Source organism: Rhinolophus ferrumequinum, chromosome 10 (genome assembly GCF_004115265.2).
Source record: "Rhinolophus ferrumequinum isolate MPI-CBG mRhiFer1 chromosome 10, mRhiFer1_v1.p, whole genome shotgun sequence".
In the NCBI taxonomy this organism is placed as follows: Eukaryota; Metazoa; Chordata; class Mammalia; order Chiroptera; family Rhinolophidae; genus Rhinolophus; species Rhinolophus ferrumequinum.
The window spans coordinates 37,734,803-37,755,243 of record NC_046293.1 but is presented as its reverse complement, the minus strand read 5'-3'; the positions used below and the strand labels follow the sequence as shown (position 1 = coordinate 37,755,243).

The following is a 20,441-nucleotide window of genomic DNA, read 5'->3' as shown; positions in this document are numbered from 1 at the left end:
CTAAGGTTAATCTATTATTGAAGAAATAAAAATATGTTTTTATCAATTTAGTGAAGCCTAAGTGTACAGTGTTTATAAAGTCTACCGTCATGTACAGTCCTGTCCTGGGCCTTCACATTCACTCACCGCTCACTCACTGACTCACCCAGAGCAGCTCCTAATCCTGCAGGCTCCATTCATGGTAAGTGCCCTCTACAGGTGGATCACATTTTTATCTCTCATATTTTTACTCTACCTTGTCTATGTGTAGATATGTTTAGATACACAAATATTTATCATATTCAAATTGCCCACAGTGCTCAGTACAGTAACATGAGGTACAGACTTGTAGCCGAGGAGCAATAGGCTATACACACAGCCTTGGTGTGGTAGGCTCGACCATCTAGGTTGGTGGAAGATCTCTCTGTGATGTTTGCACGGCAATAAAATAGCCTCATGATGCATTTCTCAGAATGTATCCCCATTGTTAAGTGGCACATGATTGTAAAATAATGTTTAACAATGTGCTTCATGAGCAGCAGGTGTGCCATTTTTTTCTATTAAAAATCATGTTTCAATAACAGTTTTTTTTACCAAGAGGTTTTATAAATTAACTTACTGAATTAATGAATTAAATAAGTGATTATGAAGTGTTTTCTCTGTGCCAGACACTGTCTAGTTTTTTGACTCTGATGTACTTAACTGCACCTTATTTATGGTAAAAACCATATTGCTACAATAATAATTGCCATAATACTATGTGGTGAATATAAATATGTAAAATTCTACCCCCAAACCAATATAATAGCCCTTAAAGAGACAATAGCTATTTATACCTCTTCTGAACTGTCCTGCTATTCTCCTTAGTTAGGATATTGACAGTTTGTATGAAACACATTTATGGACCCTCGCTCTTCTCACCTGAATTACGGTGCTAGTCTCTGAAGTGGGCTGTACTTCTATTTTCCTCATGCCCACCAATCTATTCTCAGCTCAGATCTTTCTACAAATGAGCCAGATCATGCTGACTTTTCTCTGCTCCAAACCTTCCAGTGGCTCCTATCTTAATCTCACTCAGAGTAAAAGCCAGTCTCTACGGTTATGTAGGAGGCCTTTTAGGATCTGGCTCCTCCCATTCCTTGACGCTTCTGGTCTCCTTTCCAATCGCTCACCTTCTTACTCACTCCCCTCTGCCACACTGGCTTCCTTGTAGGTCCTCAAACTTGCCACATATGTTCCCACTTTGCACTGGCTGTTCCCTCTGACTGGAATGCAGTTCTCCTAGATATCTCCTTCACCTCCTGTAAGTCTTTTATCATGTTTTATGTTTCCCTTTTTTCTATGGCATTTATCCCTTAGCGCACTATGTAATTTATAGATTTATTATGTTTATTGCTTGTTACTTGTCTCCTTCCTGCAAGAGTCTTGGTTTTGTTTGCTCTTAGAACAAGCCTGGCACATAGTAGCTGCTCAGTAAATATCTGGAATGAATGAATTTCCTGATGAAGAGATTTAGCTTCAGTTTTTTCTGATGTGATTACCTTACTGGTGAACATTTTTCAACTATTAATGTTAAGAATAAATAATAGTGATGCAAATGATGATAGCTAATCATCATTATTTGGTATTTACTTTGTGCTGGGCATTTATAATAGATACTGATGATGATGGCTAACCTTTATTGAATGTTAACTTCATACTGGGAATTTTGCATTATCAAATCAGTTAATTTTCAGACCAGTCCTCTGAAGTTACTGCTAGTGTTATCTCAATTTTATGGTTAGTTGAGAGAGATAACTTGCCAACATCACACGTTTATTATGGAATAGTCACAATTGTGATACTAGAATCTTAAAAGGAAAAATATTTTGTTAAATTTATATTGCCCTGTTTTTGCCCTATTCTAGCAGAATCCAATATCTTTCTTTGGGAACTTTTACTTGTGGTTATGATGATCGCTGTCTGAAGGATTACGGATTAGAACTGGGCATATTTAGAGATATTTACTAGGCATATTTAGAGATAAATACATTATGTAGGATTAATTACAAATTCTACTTTAAGAGCCTCTAGGCGTTTCAGAAAATTTTTGTCCAACCTGGAAGCAAGGGAAATAATTTAATTTAACACACGTGTAGCTCTTTTTAGCCACCAGACTATTCTGCTTGCTTTTCTTTACCTTTGATTTTACCCTCAGTCGGCTCTGCTTTCACAAAGGTCCCATGGGTCACTTCATTATTTTTGGGTAAGAATTCATTCAATTCACTCCATCCCAGAGAGAGAGGTCTCTGTTCTTTAATTGAAACACTCTACAAGAGGGTATATCTATCATTTCAGTCACAATCAGACCCTTGCCAGTAACATAAATAAGTCTGGAATTTTTTTCTTTGTGCACAGAAATGGCTTTTTTATGCCCATTGATTCCATCCATACTAATTATAGGTGTGACTTTAGAATGACATCGGTGTTTTTTTTTTTTTTTAAACCGTATCTATTCACATTTAGCCACTGTTAATTCAATATTGGAAGCTGTGTTTCTGAAGGAATTATGTGAGAATGGGAAGTTTTTTTTTTGTTTTGTTTTGTTTCTGTTGTTTTTTTTAGAGTTTTTTTTTTTAGTTTTTCATTGCTTTCCTTTTCTGGCAGTTCTTAGAAATGGCCCAGTTCTTGGTTGACTCAGAAACAAGTGTCATCTGCTTGTAGCTTTAACAAGGTAACTTTTATTCTCGGCAACTTTCTGGGAAAAAAATCTAGTTTCTCATGTTGTAATGATTGTGGAAATTGGTCTATCGTTGCCAGAAGTTTTTCTTGCCAGGGAACTTCTTTTGCCAACTATTTCCTCCTAAGTATGTTTCTCTTTTATGTATGATTAGCCAGGAAGTGGTAGTTGGTTTTCATAGTCATTTCTTTTTGAAGAGGATAGCATACTAAAGGAACGTGGAGGAGGCAGGTCCTTCCACCAGCTATAAAACTAATCACCAATCACTTTGTGCTCTGACGATTTCAAAGGAAAGAAATGTTTTTGGCTAACTTCTGTTCTGTTTAGGAACTCTTCTGATTAGATTATTTTTTGAGGTCTGTTTTACCCATCCACTTCTAGAATATGTACTTAAATGTTCCTTTATGGTTTGCTGAGGGGATAAGCCAAGGATGAACAGTTGTATCATTATAACATACTTCATCTTTCCTTCTCTATGATCTTCCTGCTATATCATTGTCAACCTCATTTTGTCTTGCAATCTGTTTGCTTTACCTCTGTCGTCCATTAGCGTATAAATTCATTCATTCAACAGTTATTTTTTGTGCACTGACTACATCCCAGTCACAGTGCTTAAAAATATATTGCTGCAGTCCCTAAGGAGCTGTTTATTAGAGACATGTAGCTGGAGATATAACACATTAAATAACAGCTTGAAAGGATGCATGTTAAATACAGTGAGATCATAGAAGGAGACCCTAAACCCATGGATGATGGATGGGTATGGGGCTTTTAGCCAAACATACCTTCATTATGAGCCAAGAGAATAATATATATTTTTAAAAGCCTGTAAAATTAGACTACATTTTAGAGATGTCGTAGGGATATTAAAACCATAAAATTGAGGGACCTGGTATATTACTGTTCCATATATGCTCAAAAAGAAAATATTTTCTCCAGTTGTTGAGTGTCATATATTTTCACGAGAAGTTATATATTTTGCATATGTCCTTTAGATCAGGTTTATTAATGATGTTTCAAAGCAAGTATCTTTACTAAATTTTGTCTGTTTGCCCTATCAGTAATTGAGAAATGTGTCAAAATCTCCCAATATGATAATGTCCGTTCATTTCTCCCTGTAGTTCTATAAATTTTGTTTTATATATAAGGCTATTACTTATAAATTTAGAATTGTTATATTTTCTTAGAGAACCAAAGCACTTCTAACATAATGGTCCTGTTTATCTTGAATATTGCTTCCCCCCACTTAAAGTCTATTTTTTGTACACTATCACTGCTGCCAGAGCTTTCTTTTGATTAGTATTTCTCTGTGATGTGTTTTTCTATTCTTGTGTTCTAGGTATGACTCATATAAGTAACATATGGCTGGATTTTTTATCGAATCTGAAAATCTATTTTAAAAAAAAATCTCTTAAATTAGTTAAAATTAAATTTATTATGATTATTACTGACTTTTTTCTACCCTCTTTATGCCTTATATTAATCATAATTTTTCCTTTTTTCTTCTTTTTGGATCAATTGAATTTTAACTTATTTTTGATCTTATCTGTTCCTCCCTCTTTACTGGTTTCATATTTATGTACTCTGTTTCTGTTGTTTCAGTAATTTCTTTTAAAATTATAATATATATACTCAAAATATAAAGTTAATTGATGATATTTTAACTTGTTCCTGTTCAGATTAGAACCATGGGTCTATTTAACTCAGATCACTTCCTTTCTACTTATATGCAGTTGTCTAGTATTTTGGTGCTGTGCTTTTTTAAACTCACGTTAGTCATTATTAGTCTTTTATACTCAGAGTTTAGATTAATTCACGTTGTCACAGTTTTTCTCTCTCTGTTTCTTCTCAGAACTCATATTTTTCTATTAAGGTAGTTTTCCTTCTACCTGAAATATAGTAAAAGCTGTTAGTGGTAAACTCTTAGTTATTATTTATCTAAAAATATTTTAATATTAACCTTGTTCCTAAAAGTTAATTTTGCTGGGTACACAATTTTAACTTGACAGCTAAATTTTCACTCAGCATTTGTAGAATTGATTCTCCTATCTCTGGCTTGTAGAATTTGAGAAGTTGGCAGCCCATTACATTGGGTTTTCTGTATTTGTGGAGTCATATCTTTCATTAGCTCTGGAAATTCTCAGTCATTATATACTGCTTCTTTTCAAATACTGTCTCCCTTCTCAAAGCATGACACCACTTCTATATGTTGATCAAAATCGTAGGGTTAGCACAGCAGTTCGGCTCAATCCCCTCAAGGCCCAGTCAGTATTTCCAGTCTCTGGAAGTCCTCTTCCAGGCTCTGATTTTCATGTTTTCTGTGATGACTGGTAAAATATGGAAGCATTAACTCTCACAATTAGAAGGATCCGTCATGATAGAATGCTTCCATTATTCCTGTTCTATACTGATATCTTTTATTAACTGGGATCATAAAATATCTTATGTATAAACTAAGTAGCAATAATGAAACTTTCATAATCATTGAATGTGCATGCCTTGGAAAGAGGGAAATGTGTCCAATAGTGCAATGATGCCCAGCTATATTGGTGAATTAAGGGATCTAGTGTCAATGATAATGTCAAATGGAAAGAGGGAAAGAATGCTTTGAAATGTCTTGTTAACAGCAGTGAGATTTGGTACTGAAATTTACAAAGAAATAGCTACAAAGACCTTCCAGAAGTAGGGGGTCAGAGGATTTATTGAAGTCTGGTCATTATGGGAAGTGAAGAAGGGAAAATCCAGAACACTAATGCCTTGTACCAAGACTTGCAATGGGAGCCTTCTGATACCCTCAGGATAACCACTGAGACCTGAATCTGCTCTTTGATACCTCTGCAGATGACTAATCTTGAGGTTCAGCACAACCAGGTCACAGAAAATCTCTCTAAAAGGAACTCATTACATATATTTGTGTCAACACAACCCACAATCCTTTTTTGTCAAGACTGAGGGGTAAAGGTAAAAAATTATCCAAAAAGGAAAATACGAGATTACTTATTTTTTATGACTATAGTAATAAAGAAGTTTCTGCTTTAAAAAAATTGCCTTTCTTCCATTCTCTCTTTTCTCTCCTTCCAGGATGCTAATTAGATGGGCATGGTAACCTCATCTTACCCTTTAATATTTTTTAACCCTTCTTTCATATTTTCTCTATTCTTCTTATCCTCCATTTCATTTTGAGTAATTTATTAAGATCTGTCTTCCAGTTTATTAATTTCCTGTGTCTAATTAACCTGTGTCTAATTAATTACCTGTGTCTAATTTACCAAATAAGTAGGTTACTTTTCACTTCTGCAAATACTTTGTTGAATCCATTTGGCCATTTTTGATAGGCTCTTATTATGCTTTGCTCTTAAAATAAAACAAAAACTTTCATGTCTGTAAACATCCATAAAAGTTATATTTTTAATTGATACTTCTAATATCTGTTTGATGTTGTTTTTGCTGATGCATGCATAGCAGCTTGTCGTATCAGGAATTTTGAAAATATTTGAGCTCTATTGCTTGAATTTAATCTGCAGTATAACAACTATAATCTCTGGACAAAATTAAAAAAAAAGACAACTGTGAAAGTGTGAAAGAGTGACCTAAAACATGCAGAAATATGGGGAAAAGGAGGTGTCTGTACTTGGAATAAGAGTGTCACTAGGTGAGTTTCCCATTTTATGTCCTTTTTCCTGACAGCATCTCCAAATTGGTGCCAAGCAGGTGGTGAAAACTCAGGAATGACAGTATGGAAATAGTAAACATCTGGACCAGAACTTTGCGTATTGAGTCACCTTTTCCAGTGCCAATGATTTTCTAGCTCTTTGCAGATGATTGAGAATTGGTAGTACCGTTTCCCCGAAAATGAGTCCTAGCTGAACAATCAGCTCTAATGCATCTTTTGGAGCAAAATTAATGTAAGACCTGGTCTTGTTTTATTATAATATAAGACCAGGTCTTACATAACATAATATAAGACTGGGTCTTGTATTAATTTTTTCTCCAAAAGACGCATTAGAGCTGATTGTCTGGCTAGGTCTTATTTTCGGGGAAACAGGGTAAAGTCAACTCAGCCATCACTAAACAATTGATTTCAACTGGTATAGAGACCCATTCATTATTCTGAGAAAGGCACTTTGTAAATGCTTTACTTTCACGAGAACAGTAATGGACAGGTTAGGAGAAAATGCTGCCCAAATTGACGGGCAATAGTACTGGGTGCAAAGAGGTTCAGGAGAAAGGGTAGAGAGGATTAAGGAAAGGCAGTTATTAGATCCGAGAAGAAAAATTCATGATTTCTTTCTTCGGTTGTATGTAGGCTTTAAGCTTTCAAAATATATGGACAAATCCTTTCTGAAATCATGGTCAGATATTAATGTTTCTCTTTGAAAGGCAATGTGTAACTCTTTCAGTTTCTTTCCCACTAGTTTCATCAGCATCCATACTCTGAAGATAATTGTTTCACAAGATGATGACTTCTTGCAGTGATTTTGAAAAGGTTAATAAGTGAGCAACAGCATGCATTTTGTAGTCCACAGGGTACCCTATTTTTTTTTTTTAAAGATCTTCATGTTATTTGCTCTAGGTGATGACACTAATCAAAAAAATTAGACATAAGGATTCATCCAGAATTTTTAGGGGTTTCCATATAGTAACACTTAATAATTTAGAGTTTATGGTATGATTTAAATGTGATTTAAACTGATTTTATCTGTCATGGAAAAATAACTGGAAACATTTTAAATACCTAAGAGCAAGCACAGTTTCAACTTTTCAAGTAATCCATTTGAGAGATGATAGTAGCAACAAACTTGTACATGATCGAAAAACTTACATATGGACTTAAACATCCTTTTAATAGGTATTGCAGCTTAAAATATTGGTGTTAGTAAAAAATATTATTGAAATAAGACATCTAAAAGGAGAATATAATGTTAAATTTTGTTGTTTTAACTTTTAAAAACCTCACGTTTCAAATGGCAAACAAAAGTGAATTTAACCCTTCTGGTTTTTATAGGCAGGCAAAATATGTACAGCTATGAAGATTTGGTATATTGCATCTGTTTTGGATTTACAAGTTAGGACACTTTTTGGCAGAAAGTTTTGCAAAATCAAAGCAGGCAAACAAAGGGAAATTTTTGCTTGATTTGAATTCTCTATGGCTTTGTGCAGAGATGTATCCATAGGACCTGTCAGGTATAAGGTATGTTGGTGCACATTTGTAGAACCTAGTATTTCTTGTTAAGTTACTCTGAATTATGAGACAAATTAATTGGCCTGCAAGCAAGAGTCTACATGCCTTGAGGTTGGCTCCTTATTTGGGCAACTCGAGTATTGCTAAGTAAAGAAAACCAACAATGTCCATATTACTAAATGGCAAGAGCTTAAGATTTAAAATCCAGTGCTCTAAAAGTGTGGTGAATGAATGGAACAAAATCAAATACTAATATTTTGCTTGGAATGATAAAATAACTCATAAAGTGAAAAAAAAATCAGTACCAAACAATTAAACTTTCAAACTACAGTGTATAATATACAGAGGGTGCCAAAAAATGTATATATATTTTAAGAAAGGAAAACTGTATTAAAATTGTAATACTCAATATATACAGATAACAAAAGATGAATACAAGACACGTTTGACTTCTGCAGTTGCAAGAGGTGCTCAAAGTAGTTACCATCAGCTTCCAGACACTTCTGATTACTGCTTGAGCAACGTTGACCAAAGTGTCCACTTGTATACAATTTTTGGCACCCCTCGTATTATAAATGTCAGAATCTGTTATTGAAGGATGATACTACAAGCCAACTCTAATTACAAAACAGGATCAGAGAAATGAGTAACCACAGAAATAGAAGGCACTGGGAGATCACAACTGACCCATTTAAAAAATTAGGCACAGAGAAGAAAAGTGACTAACATAAACATATGGCGTGGCAGACCGAGCAAGGATTCGAATTTGTTTTTTCCCCTCTATTTCAGTACTACTTCTAAATGAAGGTGAATGAAGAAGTTGAATGCGTGGGTGGTGGGCGTTGTGGGGAGGAGGGACAGTTTAGGTAAGAAGCCAGAAGTTATATGTAAGGGGGAGATTCATGTGGCCATTGGAGCAAGAATCCCAGAGTTGGGGATAATTATTATATTTGTGATAGAGTTCTGAAAGTACTCTAAAGGCATTTCCATCATGATCATGAACTTGGACACAATCATAATCGTCTTTCTTGCTTAAAGTTTTTAATAATGTCCATTGTAGTTTACCCACCTTCTTTTTCCTCCTAAATTCACTGTATTTAAATGTGTTTCAGTGTTAGAAATGAACTATATCACTTAATGGTACAAGGGTCAGATATATTTGTGGTAAGCAAATACCAGGAAAATAATACTCTTATTTTACAAAGTATTCAAGGTAGAAATACCACTTATAGCTTCATAAGGAGAAAGCTATCCCTAACATATTTTACCTATTATGTGGCATTTTCTTTGCAATTGGTGGAACAATAAGGGAATGAAGACCAAGGAATAATTTACTTTTTTTTGAAAATCTATTTAGAAGTCTGATATCCAGGTATTTGTATACAATAATTTATTTATACCCCATGTGTATTCCTAAATTATATGCTATTTAGTTTTGCCTATTTCCAACATAAATGGAATTAAATAGCAATTATTTGTTTGGGGGACTTGCTTTGTTTTTTTTAGCTCAACTTTATGTTTTTGAGATTTTTAATGTTGTTGCATGAAGCTGCAACTTACTCACTTTTTAAATAGTTATCACTGTATGAAATTATTCATTTAGTCATTATTTATGCTGCTATTGATGACATTTGGGTTTTTCATTTTTTTGGCTGTCATGAACAGTGTTGTCTCAAACACTCTTGTACACGTCTCCAGATTCATGTTTGCAAGATTTCTCTAGGGGGTATATCTACATATCCAATTAAACTATGACTCATATTTTTGATTCATACTTATGTATAAAATCATTCAAAGTAGCAACTGAGATCTGGTAATAGATACCTTGGCGGTCTAATAGTTGAATGATTTTTTTCCTTATAAAATGCACAAATAATTTACAGCTATGACCTTATGAAGAAAAGATAGATAGGAAGGATTACAGGTTTTATGATAGTTGAGTTTCAGTGAAATATTGAGAATTTTAGGCTAGTGCTATAATCGCCTGTTTAGTTTTCCGATTTAGACGTGAGAAAAATAAATGCAGCCCATTAAAAAGTATATTGATGTATTGGGTTGAAAAGTACTATTACAATATTGTTATTTAGAACAGACTATCTTGGCCCTTTTTAGGATTTGACATTTTGGGTAATTTTCTGAGACACATCTGGATGGAGAATATTTCTGACCCTTTCTTCCATCTACTATTAGGCAACCATTTGTTGGTTGTAGTTATTTTTACTGTTTATGTGATCTACCAAAAGTAACATTATTCATTTAGCCAATGATTCAAAAAGTCACTTATTCATTCAATTAATAATTATTGGCACCTCCTATGTTTGAGGAGAACTGGCGGCACATTGGGACTCCAGTGGATAGTCTCTGGGATCACATTTAAGGGGCATGTTGACATTTGGGTATATGAAAAGATGTTGAGCTCCTTGGTTAATATCCAAATGAGAAAGGATTGGAGAGCAATAGTCTTGTTCATCCCAGAAATAGAAGATTTAATTTGTATAGTCCAGAAAAAAGGACAGAAAAAAGGACTGGAACCCAACAGGGAAATTTATTTGGGAAGCAAGTCTTATTTATTCATTGATTCATTTATTCATATAACAAATACTTATTTAGTATCTACTGTAACTAATTTTAGAAGATGCCAAGGACATAATGGTATACAAGATGGATTCAGTTCCTGACTTCATGGAGTTACAATTTATTGGAAGATCGAGACAATTAAGCAAGCAGTTATAAGACAATGTAATAAGTACTGTTATGGGAAACATAGGGTGCTATTCCACCTACATTTAAAACACATTCTAATATTAGGATTGTAAAGAAGATGGTAAGTGGGGAATAGTCTGACCCTGGAGGTATTCGAGAAGAGGGTGTTGGGGATATTGTAGAAGTTGCACCAACCATTACTATTAAAATCCTGTTTAAGGTTTAACTTCAATGATCGTATATATCTTTGTAACAGATTCACACTCCTTTGTACACTTCCTATCGTATCTTCCATTCATAGTTCCATTCCTGTCTTCCATTCATAGTTCCAGTTCTTTATGTCTGTATGATGAAGTGATTGTCTTTGTGATTTTCACAGATATTTGAATAGAGGGAATAAGGACAAATTCTTAGAATGGAAGTCACTCTTAATTTTTATATTTTTATCTGAGCTATTAGGTCATTGGGGATAGGCAGAAGTGTTTAATTACACAAATGTACTGTGATCTGATTTATAGCTTTTATTTTTCCCATTCTTCTTGATGGCTAGCCCATGCACGTGGGGGCTCTTAGGGGACATTCTAGTGGGATCCTGTGTTTCAGTGGGAGTGGGTAGGCACAAAGAATGTGTAGAATGTCAGTGCTACTGTTTATATAATTATAGTGTTTTCTAAATAAGACTATGTTTTTTTATTATTATGTTTTGAATTCTTAACATGTCTTAACTAATTAGAAGAGCTGACCTTTCCCTCAGCGTTAAAACAATAAAAAAATTATTTTGTGACATTCTCAGGACTCCTTGAGCCTTTCGCATTTAATGTTATAGACCGAAGATGGATATTGAAGAGGTTTGGGTTGACTTTCTCTTGACCCTTTGTGACTTCCTGCTTCTAAGAAAACAGTTTGAAAGACTCTTAAAAGGAATTTCTAGCGTGCTTGGCAGCTCTTGTAAAACCACATTTTAGTAAACCAGTGTAAATGAAGTATATATGTAAAGAAAAAAATCAAAGAACCATATTGCTTGACTAAATTAGCACTTCGTTTTGTGGAAATTGGATGCTGTAGAAAAATCTGGTGATTTAGGAAGTGTCTGCTTCTGGTAACCAGATAAACCAGGAACTAAAGTCTCAATTTGGTTAATCATCCTAGTTCATTCAAGCAGACATTTGATCACAAACTGGGATTTACTCGGTGCTGGCGTTGATAGGTACTAGTGAGTCTGACTAACATGTTTATTAAGAAAACAAAAAGTTGCATCTTGGGCATCTCCATTCAAATGTTCACAAACTTGGAACTAATTCATATGCATTCTCAAAATATATTGGGAAAAAAACCCAGTTATTCCCACCACTGAGTCAATGGAGAAAATGGATGTTTGTGTCTTTGGTGGTTAGATATTCCTCTTTGAACAGGAGATTCATATCTCTTAGCTCTCATGGCGGAGATTCAGCTTCTCTCTCTTGGAATTGTCCTAGAAACTGGCTTCTTGTAAATATTTTAATTGAGATGAAACATGTTTTTGTAATGACAAAAGCGATTTATTCATTTCACTAATATTTGTGGAATACTTACTACGTGTCAGACACTCTTCTAGAAGCAGACAGTATGGTAAGGAATAAGTCCGGCAAGGTCCTCGATTTTATTTATTTATTGAATACTTATTTAAGGGCTTACTATATGCCAGAAACTGTACTTGGTGCTTTACGGATATTAAGTCATTGAATCCTCCTAACAGTGCTGTGGGGACAGAGCCCCAAAAAGCAGTTTCCAGGCTCTGGGCCTCACATAGAAAGGTGCTGGCTCAGGTAGTAAATGGCCATCGACTGTGATCAAATGGCCATCAGCTGTGGCTAGTTGGCCGTCAGCTGTAACCATTGAGCCATTGGGCACTAATATAACTGCGTGGCTAGGCTTGCAGAAAATGGGGGCTAGCAAGAAGATGGGGGCTGAGCCTGCAAGCGGCGCAGTGAGGGTTGAGAATTGTGTGGCTCCTGGTTCCTGTGTCTCCAACCCAGCCGCCAGTGAGAGTATAGTGGTGTGACTCCCCTACCTATGGCCCGTGGGTGTTCCTTTTTGGCCTCGCCATATCCTGCGTTCTTGTGTGGGGAGCGGGACCGCAGACCCCGCATGGTCCCCCGCACGACAAGTGCTGTGAGGTGGGTACTCTTATCCTTATTTTACAGGTGTAAACAAGGAGGCCCAAGGCCACCAAGTTAGGAATGGCTGGTCCAGGGTCTGAACGCAGGATGCGTGCTCTTGACCACCTACTATGTGGTCACTCTGTAAGCCTGACCTCAGAAGCCTACACATTCCTTGTTAAAACAACAAGCGCACACACACACACACACACACACACACACACACACACACTCAGAAGGAAAAACATAAAGGAAAAAAAGAACTACAGGTAATCTGATCAAGGTTAATATATTTGTGTCTGTGATCCATTCCTTACATGTGTATGGAGGTGTATGTGTGTGCCTAAATTTATGTCATATCTTACTGATTTAATGCCACTTATTTTCGCAGCATATTATAAATGTTTTATAGGCCAGTGTATTTTTTTAAATGGAATTTTAAAGAGCTCTTCAGTGTTCCATGGTTTGTGTATGTCATGATTTATCTAACCAGTTTTTTGTCACTTAACAATGTTTCTTGTTATTGAATTTCGTAAACCCTGCTTTTATTAATTCCTTTATAACCAAATCTTTTTACACATCCATGATTATTAAAATTTTTTAGTGAAGAATGGCATTAAAACTCTTTGTAAGTATTTATATAATGTCTACATGCAGTTTATGTCTTCTGAATATGACCGTGTTAACCATGTAATCATGCTTTTCCTTCTAGGTTAGTGGATGACAGATGTGTGGTACATCCGGAGGCTGGAGACCTTGCTAACCCTCCCAAGAAGTTCAGAGGTAAGAAATAAATAAGTGTTTTTTATTAATGTGACCTAAGGGGGTGGGAGCCATTTTTGTGTCTTAAAGTAAGTAATGTTAACACTTTATTCAGTGTGAAACTTTCAACTATAAACATGTCCACTGGAAATTCTTTCAAAAATTTTCCTGATTGTTTTTCTCCTTTTACACATTGAAGGATTTATAGTGAAATAGTTAAAATTTTTGTTTTGCTGACGATAGTCTACCTTTTGAAAGGAAATCTTGGTAATTAACTGTAGGGGCCACTTTTCAAAAAAATAAATACAGCTTGAATAATATATACTTATATATTTCTGTGACAATTATACTCAAAATGTTAGTGTTTCATTAACAGATTTTTAATTTATCTTTGTAAAATCTCCAGGAGGGTGACAGTTGATGTGTTAGCTTTTCAAGTGTCCCTTTGGATGGTGTATAATAATGAACAATTGTCTTAAAACTCCTTCCTAAGTATAATTTTAGAAATAGCTTGATAAGGTCAACAGGGAAATTGGTGATAGTAGAGACTGGCTGTTATTCGACTGTTATAAAATAAGGATTAATGAAATATGCAAAGAATCATACACAACAAAAACCAGTAATTAAAATCTTGCTTAAATCAATTTCACAGTTTCTGTGCACTTATAACAATAAAAATAATTTAAAAACAGCATACATTTTGAGCACGTTGTGTAACAATTCTTTTCACAATGGAGAAAAGCAGCTTTAGTAAGAGGTGAAAATCTGGAGAGAGAGTTAAGGGGATTCCCCAGAGCCCAGAGCCAAGTCAGGATGTGATGCTTACTGCACAGGGGAAGGGAGATGTTTAACATTTGTAAAATATTTCCTGGTTTCATTCCCTGTGATAGGCACTTTCCACACAATTCTCATTATAAGAATGTTATATGTATTTCATTCTGCCTAAACCCAGAACCTTGCAGAGAGAGACAAGCACAATAAGTGCCCTTTGAGTTTAGAGGTCCAAATTTCTCCCCCAGTGGAAAAATTAATGTCAAATTGGCTGTGACTGGTACACTGCCCATTAGAAGCACCCATAAAATTGCCCAGCAGGGGCACTCCTGTAACCCTAGACAAGTGAGGTCTTCTTGCCACAAACAGTCCCCACTGAGTATGTTACTGAAATCCAAGTTCATGCGCCCCACACTTCGAAAGGCCAAAACTCAAAATGTCAGAGTTTGGAATAAGGAAAGGTTTATCGATTGAGAAGGCACTGACCAAGAAGATGGGAGACCTGATGGGGCCCCAAATCCATCTTGCTCATTGGATTAAGTTAAGGGTTTTTAAGGGGGAACAGGTATGCCAAAGTGCTGGGAGAACGAGTTTTAACTGAAGGACCTTATGATAAACGGGCATCAATGCAGGATCTCCCTGGGCAGTGGACCCTTGGCCTCTGAAATGGTTCTGGTGTTCAAGTTCTGGTTATGTCCTGGTTGTTTGGTTCTGTGTGTGTGTGTGGTGGTGGGGGTGGTGGGGTGAGACTTTGGTTCCAGGTACAGAAGGAGGTCAAAGCTCTCTCCTGTGTGCATGCTTTGGCTGTATGACTTGAAGTTTTGGTCTGTTGTCTCTGAAAAACGACTCAGTATCTTGTACAACAAGATAGGACCATTTTGAGCTGGTTCTGTAGTTATAAGGATGGACTCAATAAAAATACCTGACTGACAGACCCAGAACCACCTGCCAAAGATTATGCAATAAGTGTGTGGAAATGATTTCAACGATAGAAGAGGGTAGAGAATGGAAGCATAGACAATATGAAAAGAGAACAGATAGGTTCTGAAAAGTTCAAACCAGCATATTATATAAAGGTGAGGAGAGAATTAGTGCTTTGGAAAAGAGATCTGAGGAACTCACCCAGGATGCAGTACAGAGAGATACAAAAAAGAAAGAGATGAACGAGTCATGAAAAGCTTGGAGGATAGACTGAGAGTGTTCGGCAGTAGCTAATCAAATTCTAGAAGGAGAAGGTAGAGCGAATGGGAATGAGGCGGTATGTGAAAGAGTCTGAGTGAACACTTTCCTAAATTGGAGAGAAACACTGTGCCTCCGGTGGAAGAGACACACTGAGTTCAGAGTAGTAATGATAAACAAACCCAAATCCACAGACTCCTTTTGTGAACTGTAGTGCATTAAAAATCAGAAGAAAAGTTTTAAAAGCAAACTGGGACAACAAATCTGTATTGGTAAGAGGAAAAAGCACGGGGTCCAGGGTTTGACTACCGCTCACTGGTTGTGTTGTCTTAAGTAGGTCACCTAACTGCCTGGAGCCTCAGAGGCTATCTATCATTGGCTGGTGGCAGTAGGCGTGGATAATAGCAAGAACAACGCCAACCACACAAGGCCTTGAAATCTTTCCAGAGAATGAATGAGCAAGTGTTTTAAGTCATTCTACAAAGGATAGTTAACTTATTACAGAAAGGCATAAAGTATTTTCTTTAAACATGTTTGACTCTACTCTTATGTTATAACCCCATCAAGGGCAGCATTTTATGTTTTGCTTTTTGTGTCTTCTAGGCATAGAGTTTGCCCATAGTAGACATCGAAAACAGTAGCGATTAGATGTTTTTGGATGACAGACCCAAACGTTGCCTGGGACCATGTGATAGAACATGGTTCCCAGGGGTGCCCACATTTCATTGTCAGGAGTGCGGGTAGCCTTATTTCAGTCAGGGGAGATTCATCTTTCAAAGATAAACGTTCAGGGTTTATGGTCGCCTTTTTCTTCTTTCCCGGCAAAGTGAGTTGTTTTAAAGTGCGAAGATTATTTCAGTGTGTCTGACGGAACCCCGGGGTAACAGCTGTGTACTCCATATGTAATTATATGCAGATATACAGAGACTTGGTGTCATGGTATTCGGCAGGCACTGGTTCAAAGTTTGAATCACTCAGATGCTCCATCCTGCCCCTGGAAGGCTGGCTTTTTCTGTCATCTAACATTGTCTTTGCTAGTTTGCTCTCATTTTCTACCTCTGGTTTAAGACTAAACTATTTATCATGGGAGAAGGAGGGTCCTTTTCTATTGGAGATTCAGGGTTCCCTTTTAAAGCTCTGACTCTTCCCGTATGATTCTTGGGACTCCATCCTGATGGAGCCCCAGAGGAGAGCTCCCTGAGATGGGCTTGCCTCTGCCCTAGTTTTTATAGACTGCTCAGTAGCCTTAAGCAGACCTTGTCCCAAATGCCTCGTCTTTTCACTTGGCTTGTCCTTTCACCGCTCTTGCATTACACCATTCTCTGCCTGACTGTATTTCCCCAGTTCCCTTTGACTTTAAAAACCATTGCTTTTTTGTATGGTTGCCTCCCAGAATCACTACCCCTGCATTTCCAGACTCCTCTGCCAAGTTTCCAGAGCACCCTCCCTTACTGTTACTTTTTAGATAACATGAAGAAACAATAACTTAATCACAGTTCAGCAACACCTCAGTTGCTCCTGCCTTGGCCAGACAAATGGTATTCTCAAACTGATGTGAAAAAATTTTTGTTTTTCGTACTCACTCTGATTTGGTCATGTGAATCATACAATTTTAGAGCTTCTAGGTGATTAAAAGTAAATCTAATATAACTCCCCCAGTATTTTGAATGAGGAGCTAAAGTTCCAAAAAGGTTAAAATGATTCTCCCCCATACACAATTATACAATGAAGTATACTTTTCTGACTGTGTCGTATTGCCTCACATATGAACAGAGGAAATTAAGTTTTAACAAATGAACAAATTCCCCAGGGTTATTTAATGCCTAGTGGACAGCTATTTTTCAGTAGAAAGCACAGAATCAGAATACAATTAACAGAAGCACAGTAGCTTTCTCTTAAGTGTGTATAAAATTATTTTGATAAAATATTCTTTATTTTTCAAAGATAAACTGTAAACTTTGGAATAAACTCAGATGTACAGAGGAGTTATAAAGGATGTGCTATAGAGACAGTTCCATTCATCCAGTTTCCCCTAATGTTAACATCTCACATAGTCATGGTACATTTGTCGAAGTGAAGAAATTACCATTTGCATTACTATTGACTGAATTCCAGGCTTCCCTTGGATTTCACCAGTTTTTCCACTAATGTCCTTTTCCCATCCAGGATCCCACATGGCATTTAGCCATCATGGCTTCTTAGTCTTCTCTGGTCTGTGATACTTTCTCAGTGTGTCCTTGTTTTTTCATGACCTTGATACTTTTGAAGAATGCTGGCCAGGTATTTTGTAGAGGGTCTCACGATTTGGGTCTGCCTGATGTTTTTCTCATGATTAGACTATGGTTAAAGTTTTGAGACTACCACCAAGGTTAACTATCCTTCTGATCACACAAGGGGCACCTAATGTCAACATGTTTTATCACTGGTCCAATTTTTTGATATGCAATTTAACCAGTCCCTCTCACACAAATTATGGCAGTTATTTTTGTTGTCTTTGTAGTCTTTTGATTTTTCTTTTTTTCTGTCCTAGTTTCTTTATACATTTGTCCCCCCCGTTCTCTAGAAGACCTATCTCAGGTGTGGATTTTTCCAAAAATCTGTGCCTGTTTATACATGTACATTTTCTTTTAGGAGGAGAAACTCACATAAGTCAAAGCAAGAGAAGTTTATGTGTCCTTTTATTACCATTCGGGTGATAAAACATAGAAGTTATGGAGAACCCAGGAAGCCACTCTCCAGGAGGGCTGAGGGAAGAGAAGACAGTCTCTTCTCTTGGTTGATTATAGATACGCCCCAGGGATGGGCCATTTGGTGTTGAAATATCCAACTCTGAGATTCTGTGGTCCTTTGACATGTGACTATTTCAGAATCCACCATGCCTACCAAATGGCCACTTTTGGCAAGCCAAAAATTATTATAAACCGTAAGTTGGAATGCTTCAGGAATTGAAATTAAAATACAGAATTTCCCTGCTGTGCAGTGGAATACTAAAGCAGGTACTGAAAATCAGGGCTTGGAGGAAGATTGACAAAATCATTTCTTTAACTCAGTTCCTTCTCTTCAGATAGTTCAGCAAAGTTATTTTGTAGGCTGGAACTCTCACCTTTTGCTTCTACACATGGAGGTTACATACTCAAGTGTATAGGAGAAAAAGCCATGTTGCTAGGTAGTAGTTTGACTTTTTATATGGTTAAATGTATCAGTCTCGTCTAAAAGTGATTCTGTATGAGCCAGTTATAAATATTTCCTCTACCAGCTTAACAATTGCTTTATTGCATTCCTTTAGGTTTGGTGTTAGTGTATTTTTGTTTTGATGAAGACTGAAACTATTTCAGATTCGAAATAACCAGCATTTATTGAAAATTTAATACATGCTACACTGTGCTTGGGGCTTCCTATGCACTTTTATTTAGTCATCACAACAACACTATAAAGTGGAAATTGTTGCGATCCCAATTTTGCAGTTGAGAGAGTTAAGTGTAAAGAAGTTATGCAACCATCTTAAGGTCACCGAACTCATTACTGGTAGCGTTGGGACTCAAACCAAGTTTGTCTGACTCCAGAACTGTTTGTTCTTAACCATTATACCATACCATCTGTTGAATCATGCCATTCTATAAATTTTACCTGTTGGTCCTGTAGAGCCACATAGATTAAATCCAATCCGTCTTCCACACAATGCCCTTTAAGTATTTGTTTAGAATGACCAGATTCCTGCAGATCTTTTCCTCTATCCCCTTAATTTAAAAATTCCTTTCACTTGTTGCCAGCTACAAATTCTTCAGTGGTTTGTCTAGCTTTCAGCATAGTGCATGTCTGTCCTCTCTGGTTAGGCTCCTGTTTGTCAGTGTAATTCTTAGTGGCGTAGAAAGAACTGAACATAGTACATTGAGGTGCAGTCTGATCAGAATCGCCCTCTTTTTTGGATGTCACATCTGCTGCCCAAGAGTCCTGGGCAGGAATCCGTAATTTACCTCCATTTGTTAGTCAACTCAAACTTCTGATGCGTTTTGATTTGTATCTCTGAATCTTCCTCCTCCTAAGCTGTATAATTGGTACTTTGGAACCAAGTGGAGAAGCTGTTATATTTCATATTATTAGCATTGGCTCATTATTGTAGCCTGCCCAAACTCTCTCTCTCTCTCTCTCTCGCTCTCATCTTCATTTTCATCCAAATTATTTATTCAAATTCCCAGCCTCATGACATCTTGAAATGTATTAAGTTGATAAAAGGTATATGTGTGAGTCTCTCACTTTATGTGTTATTCCAGTGTTAGTGAATATATCTGAGGAGAAATAGATTAGCACTGTGTTAGTTGGAGTACCTACAAATCACACCATGGAAGCATTGGGTGGAGGTCATGTTTGGGAGGTGATCCGTGGAAGCACGGATGAGGAAGTGGGGGAGAGTGAGCCTAAGGAACACAGTAAAGGGTTGCTTAATGCCCCCCGCCATGGCAGCTGGAACTCAGTCCTTCTGGGGCTCTTGAGAAATCGTGAGGAACATGCTTCAGAATCTCCAGTCCAAGGACAGAAAGGCTGGGGTCAACTTCCATCCTCTGTGGGTTGCGGGATGCCCCTGAGGGCATTACCACCTCCTTCCACGACATACGTACTTCTGGGTTGCTCCTGCTCGCAGCTGGGCAGTTTCTCCCAGTGTCAGGGAAAGCCCTCAGGAAGAGGAGAGGTGCAGGAGCTTGAAGTTGGAGGCTGTCAGCGTGCTGGAAACTGTCCATCCACTGCGGTTGTCAGTGAACTTGGGCCTGAGGACACATGACTTGTGCATACTCAGAATTTGTACCCATTTTTTTATTTGAAAGACCTACAATTAGACTGTAAACTGAGGGTAAACACTGTGTTAGCCTGTGCTCTGTTGAATTATCAAGATCAAGAACAGTGTTTTACATATTAGTGGGGCTGAATTAATTTTTGTGGAATTAATGATTAAAGCTCTAGAAAAAAATTATAATTCTTAAAGGCAATATAATTTCAGTTCTGTCATCGGATG

At 36.8% G+C, this 20,441-nt stretch overlaps 1 protein-coding gene across 2 annotated transcripts in view; it reads left to right on the top strand.

Annotated features, from left to right (window-relative positions):
- Positions 1 to 20,441, top strand: part of ITPR2 (inositol 1,4,5-trisphosphate receptor type 2) — a 435,712-nt gene that overhangs the window by 25,523 nt on the left and 389,748 nt on the right. For both annotated transcript variants that reach the window (XM_033117018.1, XM_033117019.1), the window contains exon 2: positions 13,434 to 13,504. In XM_033117018.1, coding sequence (XP_032972909.1) covers positions 13,434 to 13,504 — 71 coding nt within the window. The remainder of the gene's footprint in view (positions 1 to 13,433; positions 13,505 to 20,441) is intronic.